Source organism: Archocentrus centrarchus, chromosome 18 (genome assembly GCF_007364275.1).
Source record: "Archocentrus centrarchus isolate MPI-CPG fArcCen1 chromosome 18, fArcCen1, whole genome shotgun sequence".
NCBI lineage: Eukaryota > Metazoa > Chordata > Actinopteri > Cichliformes > Cichlidae > Archocentrus > Archocentrus centrarchus.
Genome location: NC_044363.1, coordinates 5,509,989 through 5,531,840, shown reverse-complemented (window position 1 = coordinate 5,531,840; position 21,852 = coordinate 5,509,989). Strand labels below are relative to the sequence as shown.

General features: G+C 43.6%; 1 protein-coding gene across 6 annotated transcripts; it reads left to right on the top strand.

Annotated features, from left to right (window-relative positions):
- The first annotated feature begins 13 nt into the window (after positions 1-13).
- ccdc171 (coiled-coil domain containing 171) lies at positions 14-17,050 on the top strand. 6 transcript variants are annotated; one of them, XM_030754078.1, is made up of 24 exons: positions 14-128; positions 1,214-1,373; positions 1,861-2,131; positions 4,060-4,210; positions 4,683-4,852; positions 6,029-6,175; positions 6,254-6,346; positions 7,312-7,472; positions 7,607-7,745; positions 8,047-8,256; positions 8,340-8,429; positions 8,694-8,897; positions 9,184-9,351; positions 10,419-10,586; positions 11,693-12,188; positions 13,055-13,165; positions 13,246-13,424; positions 13,503-13,634; positions 13,804-13,983; positions 14,372-14,517; positions 14,607-14,661; positions 14,802-14,933; positions 15,148-15,300; positions 15,449-17,050. In XM_030754078.1, the coding sequence occupies exons 2-24, from the start codon at positions 1,231-1,233 to the stop codon at positions 15,695-15,697; spliced, it is 3,948 nt and encodes a 1,315-aa protein (XP_030609938.1). In that variant the 5' UTR covers positions 14-128; positions 1,214-1,230; the 3' UTR covers positions 15,698-17,050. The 6 variants fall into 6 exon arrangements, 5 of the variants coding, with proteins under 5 accessions (XP_030609938.1, XP_030609939.1, XP_030609936.1 ...); XM_030754079.1 differs by lacking the exon at positions 14-128 and adding an exon at positions 461-526 and having other exon boundaries at positions 11,693-12,173; XM_030754076.1 differs by lacking the exon at positions 14-128 and adding an exon at positions 461-526.
- Positions 17,051-21,852: the final 4,802 nt, after the last annotated feature.

The window sequence follows — 21,852 nt, the reverse complement described above, 5'->3', positions numbered from 1 at the left end:
TGTTGTGCCCTCTGCTTCTTTAGAGCTTAATGGAGGTTGACAATCAACTTATTACCGCCACCTATTGGACTGGAGTGTGTTGTGCCCCCTTCTTTCTTCTTCTATGCTAAATTAAAGCAGCGACGCAGGTAAAAACCAGTCATACTTTCCCCTAGGTGAAGTTAACTACACTACACAGCTGCAGTGGATCTTCATTAGAATAAAAATACTCTGCAAGTTAATATATTTAAAGTACAAAATAAAAAAAAAAAACATGCCGACGTTTATTCGTGTACACTGTGTGTTCAGTACTTTTTGCTTGCTTACTTAATATAATCATGCAGTGCAACGTTTTAATGTTAATAAAAACCAAATTCTAACAAAATAATACCATTAATAAAACCGAATTTTATCTGATTAATTAAAATTAAAAATATCGGCGCATCCCATTGGCCGGTTAATCAGCCAATCCAGCGCAGATGCGGAAATGACGTACTGACGCTAAAAAATGGCGTCAGATTCAAACGGCTCTGATATTAGTGTTAAAGTAAGTGTTTATAACAGCGTTTCGAGCGTTTTCTTGGTAATTTTGTGACTAAATAAGATGACACAGGCCGTCGCATACTAGTTAATGTCGGTTTGGGGCCAAAATAAAGATCGAACGGTGGTTATTGATTAAGGAAAGCGTCTTTTTCGGGATTGTTTATCGTACGAGAACAAAGCTCCATTCACAAAATAAAGGAGTGTGTTGCCGGCTCGATGGCTGGTAGAGGGCAGAGAGGGTAGTTCAAAAGGCAACAATTAAATAGAATAAAGACTGTGTTCTAAATGATTCGGCATATATTTAATCCACCAAACACTCATTTAAAATGACGAAAATCTCAGCGGGAAGAACTTGGCATGTCTTCAGGATGTGCGCAAAGATTTAAGTTATAAAGCAGAAATATTATGGAAATAAGATTTTTGGGCTGTGTGACAGATGCCGAAATGATCATCTGGTATTTTTTATTAATCGCCACTCTTATTCGTTCTTATAAAAAGTGTATTTTTGTGTGATTATTTGTAGGTAATTATAAATTTATACGATTTATAAATGGAGCTCGCTGTAGTTTCGGATGCGTCTGCTGGCAGGGCAACAGCAGCGTCTGAGCAACCAGCAGCGCCTCCAGAGTTACCAACAGGAACTCAGACCGCTTCAGGAGAGATGGTGACGGACATTTAAATGCGATTCCAGGGTCATTAACCTCAGACATGCTGACGGGAGCGGCGCAGAGGAGGAGACAGACTGACCGGGGCGAGCGCGAGGACAGCGGGAAGAGCAGAGCAGAGCCGCGGGGGATCGAAGAGAGAGCTGCGGGCAGCAGAGCTCGGAGCTCCGTGGAGGAGAAGGCAAGGTGGGCGCAGAAATGCTGGGACAAAAACTGTGACTAAAGGTCCAATTTAGAGACAAAAACTGGGAGAATAAAACTGATTAAAGAATGACGAGAAAAGTCCAAATTTTAGGTAATTTTTTATTTTTTTTTAAATAAGAGATTTAAAGTTATTAAAAGTAAGTAGAAATTAAAAGTGTAGTTTGACATAAAAAGTAAAAATGAATATAAAACTAATAAAAAGTAATGATTTGAGGTTGAATTAAAATTATGATTTATAACTAAAAATCTTAGTCAAACAAATGTGAAAAAATTGAGCTGAAAACACAAACATAAAATTCACTTAAATTAAAATCAGTATTTTGTTATTGTGCCAAAAAGTACAACATAAAATGTTATACCAAAAGGTAAAACTGAGATATAAAGATTAAAAATGTGAAGATTACGAGATTCAAAGAAAATTCTAATTTCTGAGAAGAAGCTGAGCTGCAGTGTTTCTTGTTTTCTTCAGGTCACATTTGATGTTTGACCCTACGCAGCAGGTGAAGCAGGCAGCAGGAGATGGAGGAAGAAGGGCAGAGAGGAAAGGAGAGGAGGAGGATGAGTGGGAGGAGAGAGGAAGAGGGAAAGACCGAAGCAGAGGAGATGGAAGGAGGAGTGGGAGAACGAGGAGGGCGGCGTCAGAAGGATGTGACGGGGGCGAGGAGTGGAGGAGGCTCAGGTGGAGAGTCAACGATTTGGAGAAAGAGAAACTGCAGCTGAAGGCGAGCCACAACCAGGAAGTGAGTTACAGCCAATCAGAAACCTGCATAACCTGCAGTTCCTCTAACGTCCACTTGAGGCTCCAACAGTGAGTCAGTCCCATGTTAAAATCTGCAGAACTAAACACATTTACGGGGAAAAAAAAACAGGTTTGCTCACTAGAGATAATTTCCCCCTTCTTATCAGCTATACAGGGGGTCAGTTTTTTTAACTGACCTTTTTAAACTGTATTAATGTTTAAAGTTTGCATTCTTAGGGGCGTGGCCTCTTTCACTGGCAGGTGGAGGGCCTCCGGGTGGCGTCCATTGAAGTGTCCACTCAATAAGTCAATGACCATTTTGCCTACACTTACCAAACTTCGTAGGTAGATCGCTTATGACCAAAGCAAGGTTGGGATTGTATATGGGGTCAAAGGTCAAGGTCATATGGGTACATTATTGATTTAATAATTCAGATAATTCTATTTCTTTTTGCCCCTAAAAATCTGCATTTATGTGAGAATTGTGACTTTTAATTTCATATTTGTGACTTTTAATCTCATTTTTATATTTAATATGATAATTTTGATACATTAAATAAAATCTTTGGCTTTAATTTAATGCAGTTTCATACATTTACTTTTCTACCATCTCACTGACTTTAGCATATCTCCTCTGACATTTACTTTTACAAAATTTCCCCCTAATAAATGATATTATCATCTTTATTTTATGTTAGAAGTTTGGCTAGTCTGAAAATGTTTTTCAAAATTTTAAATCACAATTTTGGCTTAAATTTTTATGACTTTATGGCTGTCCATCCATTTATCAATTTGACTGTTTTACCTGCAATTCTTATTTTATGATTCTGATTTTTAATCTCATTGCTTTGACATTACTTTTTATCTCAAAATGTTGTTTTTTTTTTCATTTCATTTCATGCATTTTCATCTCAAATTTTGGGAGGTTTTATATAGTATTTTTTGCTTGATGTTGAGAATTTGACAATTTATTTAATTTTTTGACTGGAATTTAATTTTGACACAACATCTCTACATTTCATCATCATTTTTCTTTGTTTTTAAATCTCATTCATTAATATTTCATTACTTCATTGTATAATATTATATAAATATGTGTATTTTGTTATATGGTCTAAATTTAACTTTACAGTGACTTCAATTACAAACGGGGATACCTCCATCGCCTCCTGTTGAGTGGTTGCAGTATAGAACATAAACGTCACCTCCTCCACGTAGGCTTTACTTTTTTACAGTGGCAGAAAGGGGTGATCCATCATCTTTCTGTATTTAAAATCAATCAGCAATCATTTAGTAATTCTATAAAAATGTAAGACTTTGAGGCAAAAATATATAAACAATAGCGCTTTGGGAGTCATGAAGATCATATTATTTGTTAAACCTATGGAAAATAATGTCAAAATTGTGGAACCATAAATATTTAAATTTGCTATTAAACACAAAATAAGAGGGAAAAAAATTGTGGGGGGGGGGGGGGGGGGGGGGCTAAAAAGGTTAACGTTTTGGGCCAAATATCAATATAAGGCATTAAAAAACTAATCAAACCTGGGATAAATGTCAAAGTGATTAGACTAAAAGATCAAATTAAAATCCAAAAGTTATAATTACAAAATTATTCCTCAAAATTTTGAGCAAAGTAAAAATGAAAACAGTCTTTTTGTCAGTAGTGAGTTAACGTGATGAAAAAAGTGCAGCCTGTCAGGTAAAAATTTTCACTCGATGTTGGAACATCGAGTGAAAATTGTCACCAAAACTGAAAAAAAGGATACAAAGTTATGAGAAAGGAGTTTAAATTTTTTTGGCAAAAAGTTAAAATGATGCATCAAAAATCCAAAAATATTAACAATAAATAGACAAAATTCAAATAAAAATCTTCAAATTAAAAAAAAGAATAATGTTAGTGTGTGTGTTTAATGTGTTTGTGTCCAGGTGTGTGGGCTGCAGGCAGAGTTGACCCGGCTCCGCTCCTCGGTGGAGCGCGGCGAGGCTCAGAGGGTGGAGCTTCAGTACCAGCTGACACTGAGCCGCAGAGACGCCGAGCGAGTCGCCGAGCTCAGCAGAGACAAACGCTCACTCACAGGTACACGAATCAAACGCACCTGACTTACTTTCTGCTCTGAAGTTTTGCACGCTGCCCCTCAGCAGGCTTCCTGAAGATAATCAGAAGAAAGCAGGCCTTTAGAGAGGGTGCCTCCTGTGGTGTTTTTGTATAGTGTATAGTGCACTGTACAGCATCTTATTGGGTTTAACAGTATATATGAAATGAAGAGCGACAAACACAAAAACACCGTCAGCTCCTCAGAAGTTTGGCATCGCAGAATTTCTTCTTGTGTTGATCCTGATGGAAAATGTAGAGGACAACCTGTGCTTGAGGAGTTTTTAATGTCTTCCAGCCTAAGATGAAATAAGAACCACCCCTTATCAGCACTCAGGAGGTCAGAATCATCATCTCAAAATCCTTACCTGGACTCCATGACTCTGGCTTCCTGTTGCTAAAAACAGTGTGCGTTAGAGCAGCAGCAGCTCTAACCGTGTTTGTGTTTGTGTGTCAGAGCGAGCGACGGAGCTCCAGCAGACCGTTGAGGAGCTGCAGAAAGCTCTGGACATCACGCGGCACGCCAGGGAGGAGGACCAGCATGCTTTGCAGCAGGAGGTGGAGGAGCGAGAGCGACTGATTCAGAGCTTCAGCTCTGAAAACCAGCGACTGCACCGACTGCTACAGGTTACAAATTACAGCAAAATCCCCTTTTTACCAGCTGAAAATAAAGCTGGGAAATAACTCGATGCAGTCAAACAGGCAGTCATATTTTTTTCAAGTATTAAATACTTCATGGCCAACGGCTGAAGGTGACAGTCAGTGAGTAGTAGTACGGCTTCATGCTGAGAGGGAGCACTGCAGACGTGATCTTTGCTCTGAGCGTGTTGATGGAGAAGTTTAGAGAAGAGCAGGAGGAGCTGCGCCGTGTCTTTGTGGATCTAGAGAAAGTAAATGAGAGGGTGCTGAGAGGAACTGTGGTGCTGCATGAGGAAGTCAGGAGTGCCAGAGAAGTATGTGAGGGTGGAGCAGGACAATTACAGGGGACAGTGGTGAGGTGTGCGGTATATGGGTTTAATACTGGGGTGGGATCACATCAGAGATCAGCTCTGAGCCCCTTCTTGTTTGCAGTGGTGATGGACAGGCTGACAGATGAGGTCAGGCACGAGTCTGAGGACTACGATGTTTGCAGAAGACACTAATTCAATTCAATTCAATTTTATTTATATAGCGCCAAATCACAACAAACTGTCGCCTCAAGGCGCTTTGTATTGTGGGTAAAGACCCTACAATAATACAATCTGTAGTGAGAGCAGAGAGCAGATGGAAGAGAGCCTGGAGAGGTGAAGGTGCGCTCTGGAAAGAAGAGAAATGAATGAGGGGCAGCTCAGGCTGTGGAGTTTGGAGAAAAAGTTAGAGAGACGTGGCTGAGATGGTTTGGACATGTGCAGAGGAGGGATAGTGGATATACTGGACAAAGGATGTTGAAGATGGAGCTGCCAGGTAGGAGGAAAAGAGGGAGACCACAGAGATGGTTCATGGGTGTAGTGAAGGACATGCAGAGGGTTGGTGTGACACAGTGAGATGAGGCAGATGTCACAATTTTATTATGTTTTTTAACCTTTATTTAACCAAATGTCCCTTTAGATTAAAATCATGTTTCAGGGTAGACCTGGCTAAGATCAGGCACAACAGCTACAACATCAGTGCCTCTCTTCAGCTGTCACTGTCAACACTGAGCAACTCTAGCTAACACTGGTTCAGTTTAGTAATCACTAACATCACCAAAAGACTGGCACTGATCAATGCCACAGCCACCAAATAAGTTTCTTGAAGTTTGGTTTGTGCCTACTGGTCTCCCAGGATCAGGAGGTGGCTCTGGAGGAGTCAGAAAGGAGGATGGCCGAGGTGCAGAAGGAGCAAGAGAAGGAGGCCGAGGTGAAAAGACGACGAGCCAACGAGCTAAAGCAGCTGATGGACAGAGAGGAGAGGGGCCGAAGGGAGAAGGAGGTGAGGGGAGACGAGTTCCTGTTTTTAATATCATGTGGTAAAGAGGAGGACGAGCAGATGTGTGATTTCTCTCTCCAGCTGCTGGAACAGAGGGTGAAGTCTCTGCAGCTAAACATCGAGGCAGAGCGAGCCGCACACCTGGAGACAAAGTTCAACTCTGAGATTGTCCAGGTAACAAACACATAGAGCCGGAGCTTTAACATATGCAAGGAAAGTGCAGAGTGGGCAAAACATAATTAAATCAAAAACAGGAAACCTATTAACAGAATTTTAATCAAACCACATCACATAAAATCTCTGTTTGATCCAGAACTGGGATCAAAAACCAGGTCTCGTTCATAACCTATCATAACTGTAAGCAGAGGTAGGACTTTGGTTTAAGCCAGTGGTTCTCAAATCCAGTCCTTGTGTCCTGCAGCTTTTAGATGTGTCCCTGATCCAACACACCTGAATCAAATGGCTGAATTACCTCCTCGGTATGCAAAGTTCTCCAGAGTCCTGCTAATGACTTCTATATTTGACTCAGGCGTGTTGAAGCAGAGACACATCTAAAACCTGCAGGACACCAGGCCACGAGGACTGGATTTGAGAACCACTGGTTTAAGCTGAGGCCCTCGAGTCTAAGCGAGAACCTCGGGTTAAAGCCAGGCACTAGAGTCTAATACCACGTTTCCAATGACAAGGTGCCGGTGTTTGTGCCGGTTCCAAGGAACCGGCAAACCCCTTAAGAACAAGCCTCCGTTTCCACTGCTTTGCGAGCTGATCCTTTACATGTGTGGGTGTGGGCGGTTCCTCGGCCGGAAACGGAAGCCGAGGGGCACAAACGCAGCAGAACATGTTCCCCTTTTGCAAACTTTATTTCTTGTGCTGAGTACATAATTTTCCATCCCAAAAAAAAACTACTCCAGTATCTGTGTGCGGCACAGAGGGATAATCACAGACAGCGATTATGACCAAGATGACAAGTATGCTCCTTTTATCTGCTATGAACTGATACAAGCAGGAAGTTCAGCCGTAGGGCCCAACATATTTTACACATACGTAAGTAACATGCATAGACCTACTTCCACCCACACAAAACAATCATAATAGAACTGAGATCAATAAAATCTTCTCACTAATCATGTAACCACCAGCTGCGGGTGCGGGACCTGGAGGCGGTGGTGGCAGCAGAGCGGTCCGGCCAGCAGGAGGCGCAGAGCACCCTGGAGCTGCTGAGAGCTCAGTTCAGAGAGGTGGAGAACGCTTACAGCCAGGAGAGAGAGAGGAGCGGCAGCACTGAGCGCGCTCTGGAGCGGTGAGGTCACAACACTGAGAATCGATAACCTGTCATGTGATCTAATCACTGAATATTATTGGCTCTTTGATCTTGGATTGATATCACGTCCATAAACACCTGTTGTATTTGCTTTTGATTTCTTGTGTGTGCAGGTTGCAGGCGGAGTACGAGCAGTCCAAGTGTGACATGAGCATGGCTTTGGAAACGGAGAAGAAGACGACCTCCGACCTCTCTGAAAAACTGGAGGAGGAGCAGAGACGGCACGCCGACACACACTCACTGCTGGAGCAGGTAAAACGAGGAGATTTGTGTGAAATACATGGATTGTGCAGTTTTGGGAGCTAGTTCATCTTAACAACTTTGATTATCATTAAAAAAAGGTATTTTTTTATAAATTAAGTAATCCAAAAAGATAAACTTTGACACTGTATGTTCTGCATGTGAAATACTTTTTCTTTTGACTGCTTCTGAACCTGCTGGAATGGACAAACCCACAACACCTGCAGGTGACGCTATAATCTGAGGAGTATTTGAAATATTTTTGGTCATTTCTGTGAACTGGTCCTTTAATCCTCATGTCTTCTGCGTTCAGGCCGTTCAGAGGCAGTGTGATACGGAGGAGGAGTTTGTGGCCTGTGTGAAACAGATCAGGGACGCTCTGCAACAGCACACGAGCACAGGCGAACACTCGATGCAACCTGCAGAGGATGATGGGAAACAGAGTCTTTCTGCCAAAGTCCTGCAGCTGCTGAGGACCACGCTCAGCTCAGACCAACAGAGGCTGTTAGACGCTGACAAGCAGGTACAGATTCCTCTCATTTATATGTAGTTTCCTGCATTTCTTCTTGTGAATTAGGATTTTATTCCTCTCTTCTTCTATGGCAGGTCCAGGATCTGCTGCTGGCATCAGAGAAGCTGCAGGGGGAGAACCAGACTCTCCGAGAGCTGACCTCAGATCAGAGGAGGCAGATTGATGTAAATACAGGTCTTTTTCCTAAATATAATCCCAGATAAGGAGAGGAGGGCTGATGTGGACCGACAGTGATGGGATAGTGAGGATGTTTGAACCGATTGTGTCATTCTTTAAAAAAATTTCAGAACATTGTTGGAAAGTGAGGATCTTTGTGTACAGAGGACAGCTGGTTTGTAATGTGTATGGACCTTTGTGTAAAGTGAAGACATTTGTTTAGAAGCTGAGGACATTTGAAGATGGCTCACTCTCTCTTTTTTCTCCTCCAGGAGTCTCAGCAGGAGATGCTCAAACTGAAGGAGGCAGTCTCTCGCTTAAGCCAGGAGAGCTCTGATTGGTCGATACAAACCCAAAGCCTGGAGGCTGAGCTGCAGAGAGAAAGGGAGGAGAGGGTGATAGAAATGGAGAAGGAGAGGGAGGAGAGGACAGCAGAAGTCCAGAGGATAACTGAACACTACCACAAAGAGTCGACGGTGATTAATACACACAGTGTTTGACCTTCATCCCACTTTTCACTTTCTTTTTGCCTCCTTACTGTGTGAGTCCGATGCCGCATTAATCTGTCAGCTGCTTTATGGAAGCCGGTGTTTTCTTTTGCTGATTCAATTCTGTTGAAACACTTTGAATAAAGTTGTATAACAGTGGAGTCACAGTTTGAACCCCTCTCTCCCTCAGCAGCTTGATGTCATTATAGAATTAAAGCTGAAGGTTAAATCTAGTAACGCCTCCTCACACTGAGCCTCTGTGTCTGTGTGTCAGGCCCATCTGTCCTTCCTCTACTGCCTCTACCAGCGCCTGCTCGCCGGCTGCGTCCTCCTCGATCAGTCCCAGAGCATTTTGGGTAATTTTACCTGGGAAGAGCTGTGCGATGTCATGAGCGAACAGGTGGACCAGCTGACCTCTGACCTCCGGAAGGCCAACGAGAAGGTGTGTTTTGTGAAAGACACCCAGATGAATCTGCCCATTTTCACCTGCTTTATTAACAAGCCTGTGATTTTCAGATAAATGTGTTTTGTTCAGTAAGACTTGAAATTAGTATCCGAGTCCAGGAAAGTGTTTACTGAGCTCAGAGATCGAGCAAACATCCAGAGGAGTCGCCTCCTGCTGGTCATTAGAAACAATGCAGGTTTCAATGACTTCCTCTTTAGCTTCACTCTATAGACTTGGAAGTTACGTCCATCTGTAAGTTCAAGAATAAAAGGATGATTGATCAGTCACTGCGGCTCTGTTGATTGCTCCTTTGGCAGAGATCCAGTAAAAATTTGCGATAGCGAGATCCTCGCTTGCCTTAATTAGCTTCTTTTACAGCCAAGTGTTAATGAAAAATTATAAATACGTGTTTAGATGGCAGTGCCTCTCTTTGGTGTGGTCTGAGACTTTATCCACTCAAGCTTCTACTTTCACTCAAAGCTGCATCCACACAGCCGACGATCGGTCGCTATAGGCTAATCTACATTCTAGTAGCCTAGGTAACCTTCTATTGTATTTAATACCCCATCATAAGTCAATCACTGGTATTTATCACTTTCATTATTAATCACTTCAAGTCATTTCAAAGTTGAGAAAAGTGAATCAGGAGCCCCGCCCACTTTATGTCACCAGCAGTTTCTCACCTGTAGTCACCAAATGTCATCAACTTTCTATGCCAGATTTGACCCCCAAAATTGACCAGATGGGCTTCATTTGATTAAAAATGTATTTATTTATTTTAATCAATTAGCTAACATAGACATAGCTTGCCTGGCTAACCTTAGCTACTTGCTATCAAAACAAATTGGGGGCTTGTCAAGGATTGTGGCGTCATTTCCTCTTCAAAAGCCTGAGCAGAGTTTCAGTACACGAGGTGACACCGAACTACAACGAGAAGGTTTTGTCTCACCCTAACGTCTGATTTCCACTTCATGTGCCTGCCAGCTGTGGCACATCTGCAGCCAACAATCTGCTGACATGTTCACGCTCCTCTGCCCCTCCCCCACCTGCTTTTCTCTCTGCAGATCACCCACCTGCAGAGTGCGTGCAACAAGAAGAGCGTGCGTGTGCGTGAGCTGCAGCGCAGTCAGGAGTGTGTGTTGTCCCGTCTGGAGGAGAGTGCAAGGATGAGGGAGGAGGAGTGGAGCAGACAGCACACACACACAGTGAGGGGGCTGCAGAGTGAGCTGCAGGTAACACACACACACAGTTCTCCCTGGGGTGTTTCAGCACAGTGAAAGTCAGTCGTGTCTCCCTGCAGCGACAGAGACGCTCAGAGCTGAATCAGCAGGCTGGAAGCAGAAAGTTTTCAGCTCTCCGTCCCTTTGCTCAGATCCTCTGAGAAAAGACGATACGACAGATGTAAAAACTTCACTTCTAACTTTATCGTCCCCGAAAGCAGAAATTCACCACAGCAACATTTATAAAAGTACAACAAGCTGACCAAAGAGAGAAGAGGAGGAAAAAGACAGGATAATAAATGTTTGTTAGTGATTAGTTACAAAGTTGCTGTTACAAAGTGTCAGTCACTCAGCAGAGACTCGGCAGAGTCACATTGTATGAACAACGTGACTATTTTCACAGGATTTGCTTAAAAAAGAATTACAAATGGAGAACTTTGTCTATCAAGTTTATGATATTTTCTGTTTGTAAATATTTCCGTGATTTAGCTCAGCTGAAGTTGCAAATATAAAATGCAGGCTTATGTTGTAGGTCCTTCAGTGATTCAGAGAGTTTGCAGTTGTGATGTACCTGCAGCGTGGATTTAACACAAAGTATGAATCTGCTGTTCCAGCAAACAAATGTGTAAATCCATTTCAATAACACAATAGTGTAGCTGTTACTTATAATTAAAATAGGCAAAAATAAATGAATCTTTTTACAAAAGTAAGTTCTCATAATAGCTGATTTAAGAGCAGTGATGTCTCATTGACATTACACCGCCTGAATTGTAGACAGACCCTGGATGAGCAAATGCCAAAGGCCCGGGTTCGAATTTGCCCTGCGGCCATTTATTGTGTGTCTTCCCTCTGGTCTCTCTCCCAGCTTCCCTTTCTTCTCTCCGCTGTCCTACCAAAATAAAGGCTAAAAAGCTCCAAAAAATATCATTAGAATAAATATTATCCAAGCTGGACATTTTGGACATTAACTCGTCTGTGGTTGGAAAGACTGTTTGTGTCTTTACATTTTACAGTATTTAGAAGTGTAACAAAGTCAAAAACTGAAGGGATGATTTGCTCGATTTCATTTAATCTTGAGTGTTTTTGAAGTTTTGCTCTTTCCTCATGTTCTGTTCCAGCTCTGCCGCTCGCAGTGCAACTCTCTCCGCGATCACGCCTCCTCTCTCGAGCAACGTTGTTCCTCGCTGACCTCTGACCTCTCCCAGCTCAGAGGCCTCCTCTCTCGAAGCCGCAAGGAGTCATCCTCCTTCTTTTTAGCCTGCGCCCTGCTGGGTGGAGCGCTGAGGCACTCTCAAAACTGTGTGCGCACGCTCTCTGAGCAGAAGAAACTCCTGTCCAGGCAGCTGGCAGAGCGGGAGCAGCTGGAGGAGGAGGTGAGGAGGCTGGTGGACGCCCTGGAAGGAGAGAAAGATGAAGAGAAGGAAAGAGAAAGGATGAGGAGGGTGGTGAGGAGGTGGAGGAAGAGCGTGTGCGTTGTGCTGGCAGTGGGGAGGTGGTGGTCTCTGGCCAGAAAGACAACAGTTTTGTTTCGTCTGGAGAGAGGAGGCGGAGCTCCGGCTGTCTGCGTGTGTGGAGAGGAGGATGCAGCATCACAGGAAGGTCAGGACGCATCAGGTACACTTTCACCACCATTAACAAGGACGGAAACACTTTCAGCGTGTTTTTTGGAGTTCAAGGAAACGTCTGCAAAATGTCTCCATGTAACCATCAGAAAACTGATGTTGTAGATTACAAAGACACAAACATGAAGTTTCCTGCACTGTTTCACTACCGTATGTACTGCATGTCGTGCGTGTTGTACAGCAGCTAAGAGACCATTTTTCAGCCTTTCTGTTGCAGAGTTTCTGCTGTGCTTGGGATCAATGTCCTGTTGCTTCAGCCAAGCTTTAGCTGAAGCAACAGGACATTCTCACGGTCCACTCTAGAATACTTTGGTATACAGAGGAGTTTGTGATAGACCAAATCACAAGTCCTCCACCAGCATCCTTGACAGTTGGTATGTGGTGTTTGAGCCAAACATCTCCACTTTGGTCTTCTCTGTGCAAAGGGCATCGTTCCAGAAGTGTTAGGGTATCTTCAGATTCAACTTTATAAACCTAAAACACACTTTTATTTTTCTCTTTTTTTTTTTTTTTTTTAGAGAGAAGAGGCTTTCTCCTTGCAACCCTTTCAAACAAGCCATGCTTGTTCAGTCTTTTTCTAACTGTACTGTCCTGAACTTTACAGGCCTCAGTTAGCATGTTAAATGCTACAGTAGAGTCTGAGATGGAGCTCTTGGTTTCTTTGCAGGTTCTCTGAGCATTGTACTCTGACCTTGAGGTGAATTTGCTGGGATGTCGCTCCTGGGAAGATTGGCAGCTGTGCTGACTGTTTTTTTTTTACTGTAGAATGATGTTTGGAAATGATCTTTATAAATAAAAGAAATTAATTACTGAATTTAAAAAATAAGAAAACTAAACTTTTTTCTTTTTAATTTATAGACGTGTGTGAAGGTCGTGACGGCGTTGCTGCTCCTTTGTTTCGCTCTAAACGTCTCTCGTGCACCATTCTGACCTCCATGTCTGACCTGCAGGGGACACTAATGCACAGTGGTAACTTACACACAAGCTGTCTACACTATGGATACAGTCACCCACAGAGACTTCCTTCACAACATGATGTGTCTTTCTAGGCTCCTCCCCTCCGATATTGATCTCAGCAGCTAGCTCAGGCTTGTCCCGTCTCCTGGATCACCTCCTCGACCAATCACAGTCCAGCTTGTCCTCCTGCAGCGTGCACAAGGAGACGCTGATCGGCCGCCTGAGGCTTGGCCTGAGTAGACTAACAACATCACCACAGCCTGACATGAAGGTCACTAAACACATGAGAAACTGTTTTTCTGCAGAAACTCACTTCTCCTGCTGACCTTTGACCTCTGTGTGTTTTCAGAGTTTAGTGTCCATCCTCCAGCAGCACTTCCTGGTCTTCAGCCAGCGACTGCACTCAGCAGAGGTGGAAAGGCGGGGCCTGCGTTTGGAGGTGGCCAATCTGAAGAGAGGACTACGGAAGGAGACGAGGATGGTGAGGCAGAACGCGCACGCATGCGCGCGCGCACACAAACACACACACACACACACAAAAACATACAGTCAGGAGTGTGTTTAACACACAGCTGTGTGTGTGTGTGTGTGTGTGTGTGTGTGTGTGTGTGTGTGTGTGTGTGTGTGTGTGTGTGTGTGTGTGTGTTCAGGTGCCAGACAAGCGTTTCCACAGTGTGTGCGCGGAGCTCCGTCAGGCTCTGAGTAGAGAGCAGGAGGCTCAGGTGCTGATCCAGGAACAGTGCAACCAGCTGCACACGCTGCAGCGACGAGTCGACAGACACGCCGCCGAGCAGGCCGAAACGCAGCGCACACTAAATCAGACTACACAGGTACACTGCACACCAGGTACTACACAAATGTTTGGTTTTTTTTAAAAACATCAACAGTAAGTGTGTTACCTGCAGCAGGCAGAAGTAGGCCACGCCCACACAGGATCTGAATCTATTTTTTTTAATGCATTAAACACACACTCGTGTCCTCGCTCCCGAGCGCCTCTTGTTTTTAACCTTAATCTAACCAGGAAGTCTAGATTTAAATCTCTTTTCCAAGGAATTGCTTGCCAAAGTAGCACATCATTACAGGGTTTCACTTTGTACATAAACTACTAACGTGACCAGTGACACTAAATTCTGTCTTAAATCGCTTCCATCTTTGTTATTAATATAGAAATAAATTCAGGTAACCTCAGGTGCTCTCTGTCTTTCTCTCTCTCTGTAGGTTTTGTCAGAGGCTCGGCAGGAGGTGAGTCGGAAGGAGCGCTCGCTGAGGATTCTGGGTAAGCACCTGTCGGGGGTTCAGAAAGAGAAGAAGCAGGTGGAGCAGCGGCTGCAGCGAGCTGAAGACGAGCTGAGAGATGCCACCAGGTAGCAGCCCGCCCTTCCTTCTCTTTTTCCTTCCTTCCAGCTGTTTGTTTACTTTGCAGGTGTTTGTTGTTTACATTGTTGTTTCTTAGACGTCAGGACCGTGTGGTCAGCTGCATGAAGGCTGCAGAGATGAGCTGCAAGCAGGTAAACACACACACACACACACACACACACACACACAGTGGGGACCAGCCTAAATGTCCTCTCATGCCGACTGATGTTGGTCCTCGCAAAGATGGTTGAACAAACATACAGGTGGTGACACGATGCTGCGTGTTCTTCAGTTCAGGGACAGTCTCGTCCAATCACAGCACTCCCTGACAGCCAAGCCCCACCCCTTACTGTTACCCCTGGAGAACCTAGAGCTGAGTGGAACAGAGAGCATCATGGGAGATCCTGAGGTGGCAGCATGCCAGGTAACGGGGGAAGGGTGGGTCTTTCTTTCCTTCTTCTTTCTCCCTTCACACTTCATTCTTTCCTCCTTGTCATTCCTTCTTGTTTCCCTCCTTCCTTATTGTCTTGGTTCCATCTTTCATTCCTTCTTTTCTTCCTTCCCCACCTTTCTTTCCTCTTTTCCCTCCACCCTTCGCTACTCTCAGTTCATCCCTTCATGTCTCTCTTCCTGTGCAGAGCTTTCTGTCCATCGTCTCTCAGCTGTGTCACACCTGCAGCTCCAGGATCGATTGGCTGGAGCAGGAAGTCTCTGCCCACCGCAGTCATGTGACGGCACTGCGTAGCGAGCTGCAGGATGCCTGTCTCCGTGACAACTTGGCCTTTGTCCCTGTGAGACTCCCACTCCTTTAAATCCTGATCTCTTATCACTGTGATCAGTGTGAAAGTGTCTTTAAATGATGTAAAATCAGTATAAATGTACCCACAGATACAGCAAAAGTGCAAAAAATATCTTTATAAATGATTGTCGTTGTTTCAGGTGTCTGAATTCCCCGAAACTTTCCCAGTCGCCGACCTGGAAACACTACAACCTGTTCCCCTCTGTGATTTGTCAGGGAACCTGATGACCACTAAAAGTCCCGCCCCCTCACAATCAAAACCAGCCTGTTCACATAAAGCAAGCTGCACCCCCCCATCTCCTTTCTGCAAAGCCACTGTGGGCAAAACGAAGGCAAATAAAGCCACAAAGAAGAACAGAGGACACACGAAGAGCGGAGGGCGGAAATGATCCCGTAATGATACAAACCACTTTTTTGAATTCATGGAGGCGTTCTGGTTTTGGAAACTTGTCCTCCAGACAATCGAAACTTTATTCGGCGGTGGCAGCGAGCAGCTGTCTGGTGACAGGCGCCTGAAGGCCAGATGGTCGAGCGTTACGACAGCGACTCGGTGACGGATCAGCAGCTGCTGCTGCTGCCGCAGCCTCCGTCACTCACACGTTTCTGCTCGTGCGCTGTGGCCGAGTTTGTTCCTGATCGTTTCATTTGAAAGGAAACGTTACAAAGAAAGAAAAGAGTGAAAGAGTTTTAGAACGTTCTTCCAGTTTCCTGTCTCCAGTTTTACCAATTTGAATTACTGTTCATTTTACTTTAATATTCTGATCCACCATCAAGTTGAAGGTTTGTTTGCACAGAAATCACGAGCAGTACCCTAAATGAAGGTGTTTGAATTAAAAGCTAAAACAGGAATGCTGCTGAAATATGAATATATGTTTTGTTTTGTTTTGTTTTTTAACTAATTTATTGTCAGATTTTGATTAAAAAAAAAACACTCTGAAGAGTCACTTTAAAGTCATGGTAACATTTTTTTACTAATCTAACTGAACACAATAAAACGACCTGTAAGAATAACAGTAAAAAGACACAAAATTACCACAATTACACAAAATACAATCCCAAAGAACCTGAAAATGACCTCTAAGGACACAAAATGATTCCTTAAGAGCTCATTATCACCACAAAGAGGAAAAACGACTTTAAAGAGTGTGACACTGGCTCACACTAATTTGGGCTCTCCAATATTTTGATGTTTATGTTGGGTCAGGTGCTCCTCTTGTTGTGTTTACAGATCACAGCCCATTGAGTTTCCTGCGATCTCTTCAGAATCCTAACCAAAGCTTGATGAGATGGGCGTTGTTCCTACAGCCTTGTTACCTGGGCATAATTCATATTAAGGGCAGTGAGAATGTCGTGGCTGATGCTCTATCCCGTGCAGCTCTGCCTTAGTTTTTTTTATTTGCAGTTTTCTTTCCTGGGTCCCACAATTCTTAAAGTACTTCCAAAGGTACCAAGGTTGCTGAGTCTTGGGAGCCTCAGGTTGGGAACGCATGAGGAGAGCTTGGTAGGTGGCTTTATGGGAGGGAGACAGCCCTGGGTAAGTCAGTTTAGTGGACTGTACGTTGCTGTAATGGTATTACTGAGCTAAATAGGTTATGTAGCTGTGGCTTGGTAAGTTTACTGTATGTTGATGATCATTTGATATATTTTCCAGATCTTGTGGGGAACCTTTGTCTTGTTTTTTTGGGGGGGGGGCTCTCCTTGGCATTTTGACTCTTTTGTATCACACATCCAGACACTGCACACTACACACTACTGATTGACATATTTTTGGTTATGTTAGTTCTTTTCAGTTAAATAAACACTTTTGTTACCATCATGTGTGGCCTCCTGCAGTTTTGTCCTTCCCTTGAACCGGGCTGTGACAAGAGAAACAAAAGTGGCATCAAACTGATGTGAAATGATCTGCAAGAGAAACAAAATGATTCCAAAGAACTACAAAATCACTTAAACAAAAAAAAATAATTTCACTGAAAAAAAGAAATGACAAAGCTCATCTCCGAAACACTACACCCTGACACCATGTTGTGATATTCAAGATGGCGCCGGTGTGTGTGGCTTGCCGTCAGCTGTTACCTGTTTTGCTTATTTTCGCTTTGTTTCTCTTCAGTAATGTCTCCACTTTTTTGGTTTATGACCGCCAATTCCTTCTAACTATCAAAGTCATTGTTGAAGAGCAATATCGACTACTTCCAGGACGTCAGGAGTTTCAAATCCCACCTGTACTGAAGACTGTACCTCTGTACCTTCGCCGCAGCCCACTTTGTCTTCATGCAAACAAGAAACGCCACAGGAAACGAGGGAAACGAGGTGGTGTGTCAGCGAAGTTTAAACACTCCCCGATGGTCAACCCCCGCGACTTTCTGAACCGTCTTGCCCCGGACCCCAAGTGGACCATATCCTGGCGATCACTGGAACCCGCTTATCGGTGGATTGTACCTGTGGCTCCGCGACCTACTGTCCAGCTTCCTCGGCATCCCTCACCCCGTCTCCGTAGAGGTGGAGTGGATCACCGGAATCTTCGCCCCCTGGGTCGTGCATCGCAGCCGGATAGCAACTCTGTTTTAGCCAGGCTTGCCCTGGTTAATGCTAGGTCTCTAGCCAATAAGACTTTTATCCTGAATGACTTCTTCACCTCTCGAGGCTTGGATTTTCTCCTAGTGACGGAAACTTGGCTAAGCTTGGGTGAGTTGAGCCCGTTTTCTGAACTTGTCCCTCCAGGCTGTCACTATTTCAGTTCTCCTCGGTTAACGGGCCGAGGCGGAGGGCTAGCTACTGTCTATAAAAGCAGCTTCAGCTGCCGGCAGCTAACAGCTGATGTTTACTCCAGCTTCGAACTGCAGTTATTTGAAATCAAGCTGTCCACCCCTGTACTGTGCGCACTGGTTTACCGACCACCGGAATACAACAAGGATTTTATCCAGGACTTCTCTGAATTTTTGGCAGGAATTATGCCGAAATATGACAGTGTTTTAATCCTAGGTGATTTTAATATTCATGTCTGCTGCTTAAATGCGCCCATGACCAATGATTTCTTAAATGTCTTGGACTCTTTTAATTTTGCGCAGTTAGTTAAAGGCCCGACACACGAACATGGACATACTCTGGATCTTGTACTGTCTAGTGGCCTGCCTCTCTGTGACATTGAAATTTGTGAAGTTAATTTTTCTGATCACATGCCTGTAATATTTGAGATTTCACTTTCATGTCAGTCAGCCAAACCTGATGTGCCTACACACCGATCTCGCATGGTTAATTCAGTTACTGCTGATCACTTTATTCGTTGCTATCAAAATAGCTACAATGCAGTACTTCTTGATTGGCCCAGCCAGCTGAACACTGACGACTTACTTTCTCTGTTCTATTCCACCTGTTCAGAAATCCTTGACACCATTGATCCTCTCAAAATCAGGAGACCAAAACTTAAAACTGAGCCTTGGCTGAACAGTGGCACCAGAGAACTCAGACAGATGTGTAGAAAAGCCGAACGTAAATGGAAAAAGGATAAACTTCAAGTGTCTTTTGATGCGCTCAGAGAATCTTTACTGAACTATCAGAGAGCTGTAAGAGCAGCAAAAACAAAGTATCTCTCTGAGATTGTGTCTAATAACTGTCACAGACCCCGCATTTTATTTACTGTTATTAACTCTGTTCTAAATCCTCCCGGTGCTCCTCCTCTTGTTGCGTCTAAAGCTGTGTGTGAAAAATTACTAAGATTTTTTGTTGATAGGATAGCTAATATTAGGTCTCATATTATCCCTCCTGTCACCGACCCATCTGTTCACACAATAACCGCTACTACCTTTGACCACTTTGAGCCCGTGTCTCTCTCACTGCTGAATGAAGTAGTCAACCAGTTGAAACCCACAAGATGTCCTTTAGATATTATTCCATCTCGCCTACTAAAGGATGTTTTTTACACAGTGGGAAAGAGTGTGCTGTCTATTATCAATAGCAGTCTTAATTCTGGTTGTGTCCCTGCTGATTTTAAACACGCGGTGGTAGAACCTATTCTTAAAAAACAAAACCTTGACCCAACCATTTTATCCAACTTCAGACCAATTTCTAAACTGCCATTTCTTTCAAAAGTCTTGGAGAAAGTTGTCCTCCTTCAGCTCCAGACCTTCTTAGACCAAAATGGTGTTATTGAAGTATTCCAGTCTGGGTTTAAAGCATATCACAGTACTGAAACCGCACTTTTAAAAGTTTTAAATGACCTTTTAACTATTACTGATTTGGGGGACTCTGCCATTTTAGTACTCTTAGACCTTAGTGCTGCCTTTGATACCATAGATCATGGTATCCTTTTATCTCGACTGGAGCACTTTGTTGGTATTAAAGGGACTGCACTTAAATGGTTCAAATCCTATTTAACGAACAGAAGTTTTACAGTTAGGCTGGGAGAGATTTCTTCCTCTGAAAGCCTGCTCTCATGTGGGGTGCCCCAGGGGTCCATTCTTGGCCCAGCCCTCTTTTCAATTTATATGCTCCCCTTGGGTTCAGTCTTTGAAAAACACTGCATCCCCTTCCACTGTTATGCAGATGACTCGCAGATCTATCTGCCACTGAAAAAAAACTCAGTGAGTCCTTTGAAGGCCTTACTGGACTGTCTGGAGGAAGTTAAAACATGGATGGCTCAAAACTTTCTTAAATTAAATGAGCAGAAAACCGAGGTCATTGTGTTTGGTACCCCTGACCTCTATGACCTTGGCCCCTTAAAGATATATAATAAACCCTGTGCAAGGAACTTGGGGGTCATCCTTGACACAAATCTTAGTTTTGACAAGCACATTAATACCGTCATCAAATCTAGCTTCTTCCATCTTCGTCTGCTTGCAAAGGTGAAGCCATTTCTCTGTTCCACGGATTTTGAGAAAACTATCCATGCTTTCATTTCATCTCGACTCGATTACTGTAACAGTCTCTATTCCGGTGTCAGTCTGTCGCTACTTCGTCGTCTGCAACTGATTCAAAATGCAGCAGCACGATTACTAACCGGCACTCATAAACGAGACCATATATAGCTCGGATAGCTCAGTAGGTAGAGCGTCAGATTTTTAATCTGAGGGTCCAGGGTTCATGTCCCTGTTCTGCAGTCAGACGAGGTGGCCGAGTGGTTAAGGCGATGGACTGCTAATCCTTTGGAGTGGTGGCCTAGGGGAGAAGAAGAGGGTTCATCACTGAGAGGACCCTGGTTCAAATCCTCGGGCTGGCATCACTGTGGGTCCCTGAGCAAGCCCACCCCCCCAGGTTGCTCCCCGGGCGCCCTTTGGCTGCCCCCTGCTCCATGCTGTGCTGTGTGTACTACATACTCCATGTGTGTGATGGGTTAAATGCAGAGAAAGAATTTCACTGCATGTAAATGTATGTGACAAATAAAGCTCTTTCTCTTTCTAAAATATGTCCCCCATACTTGCATCCTTACACTGGTTACCAGTCAGTTTTAGAATTGATTTTAAGGTTTTATTATTTGTTTTTAAGGCGTTGCATGGGTTAGCACCTACCTACCTCTCTGATCTTATAAGCCTGCACACTCCCATCAGATCACTGAGGTCTGCTGAGCAAATGCTCTTAACTGTACCGAGGTCAAGATTAAAACATAGAGGTGATCGGGCTTTTGCAGTTGTTGCTCCGAAATTATGGAACAAGCTGCCCCTTCACATCAGGACCTCCCCTACAGTTGACATCTTTAAATCTCGTTTGAAAACCCATTTTTATTCTTTGGCTTTTAAATCAAAATGAGTACTGGATACATTACTGATGTTGTTTTCTTTTATTTTTGTTTTGGTTTTTATAATTTTATGCTTCCTGTTTTAACTATCTCTTTTACATTGTGTTTTAAGTTATTTTATTTATCTTAAATGTACAGCACTTTGGTCAACTGCTGTTGTTTTTAAACATGCTTTATAAATAAACTTGACTTGACTTGACTTGACTTGACTACACGACCACTAAGAAACTTAAAACTACCTCACAGAAACAGTGACCTCAGAGTGAAACACAACAGTCCCAAAGAGAGAAAGTAAATGCAGAAACACAGAAGAACAAAACAAAAGTTTTCAGGCAGGAAAAGAAATCGAGAAAAAAATATTTCATAACTACTGCATCAGCATCACAACTCTGTGTGCGTGTGTGATGCCTCGGGCTGTCTCTCTTTTTATTTGGCATTAACGTGAATGCCAGAAAAATGTCCTCAGGCTCTGAGTGTGTGACGTCTTTACAAAGCGACTTAAGCTGCTGACACACAGACACACACAGAGCTGTGCTGATTCAGCTGAACGTGGTTCTCCTCTTTCCTCTGGAGGTGTGTGTCGTTTGTCTCTCTCTCTCTCTCTCTCTCTCTGAGGAGTCCCTTTCAGCTCTCCCTCCGCTGTTCTCACTCTTCCTTCCGTTCTTATATCCAACTTACCTGCTGGTCGTGTTGTCCTGAGTTCTTCTTTGCCCTCACAGGCAAAATGTCCTCAAAGGGAAACATAATGACATTAGAGGGAAAAGAACTGAAAGTACACAGAAGTAGAAGGAAGGAAGAAGGAATTTAAATTAAGTA

Coding starts and splice junctions, on each gene's coding strand:
- ccdc171 (XM_030754078.1), top strand. CDS start 1,231: ATGCTGACGGGAGCGGCGCAGAGGAGGAGACAGACTGACCGGGGCGAG. Junction 1,374..1,860: donor TCCGTGGAGGAGAAGGCAAG/GTGGGCGCAGAA, acceptor TGTTTTCTTCAG/GTCACATTTGATGTTTGACC. Junction 7,746..8,046: donor CACACTCACTGCTGGAGCAG/GTAAAACGAGGA, acceptor TTCTGCGTTCAG/GCCGTTCAGAGGCAGTGTGA.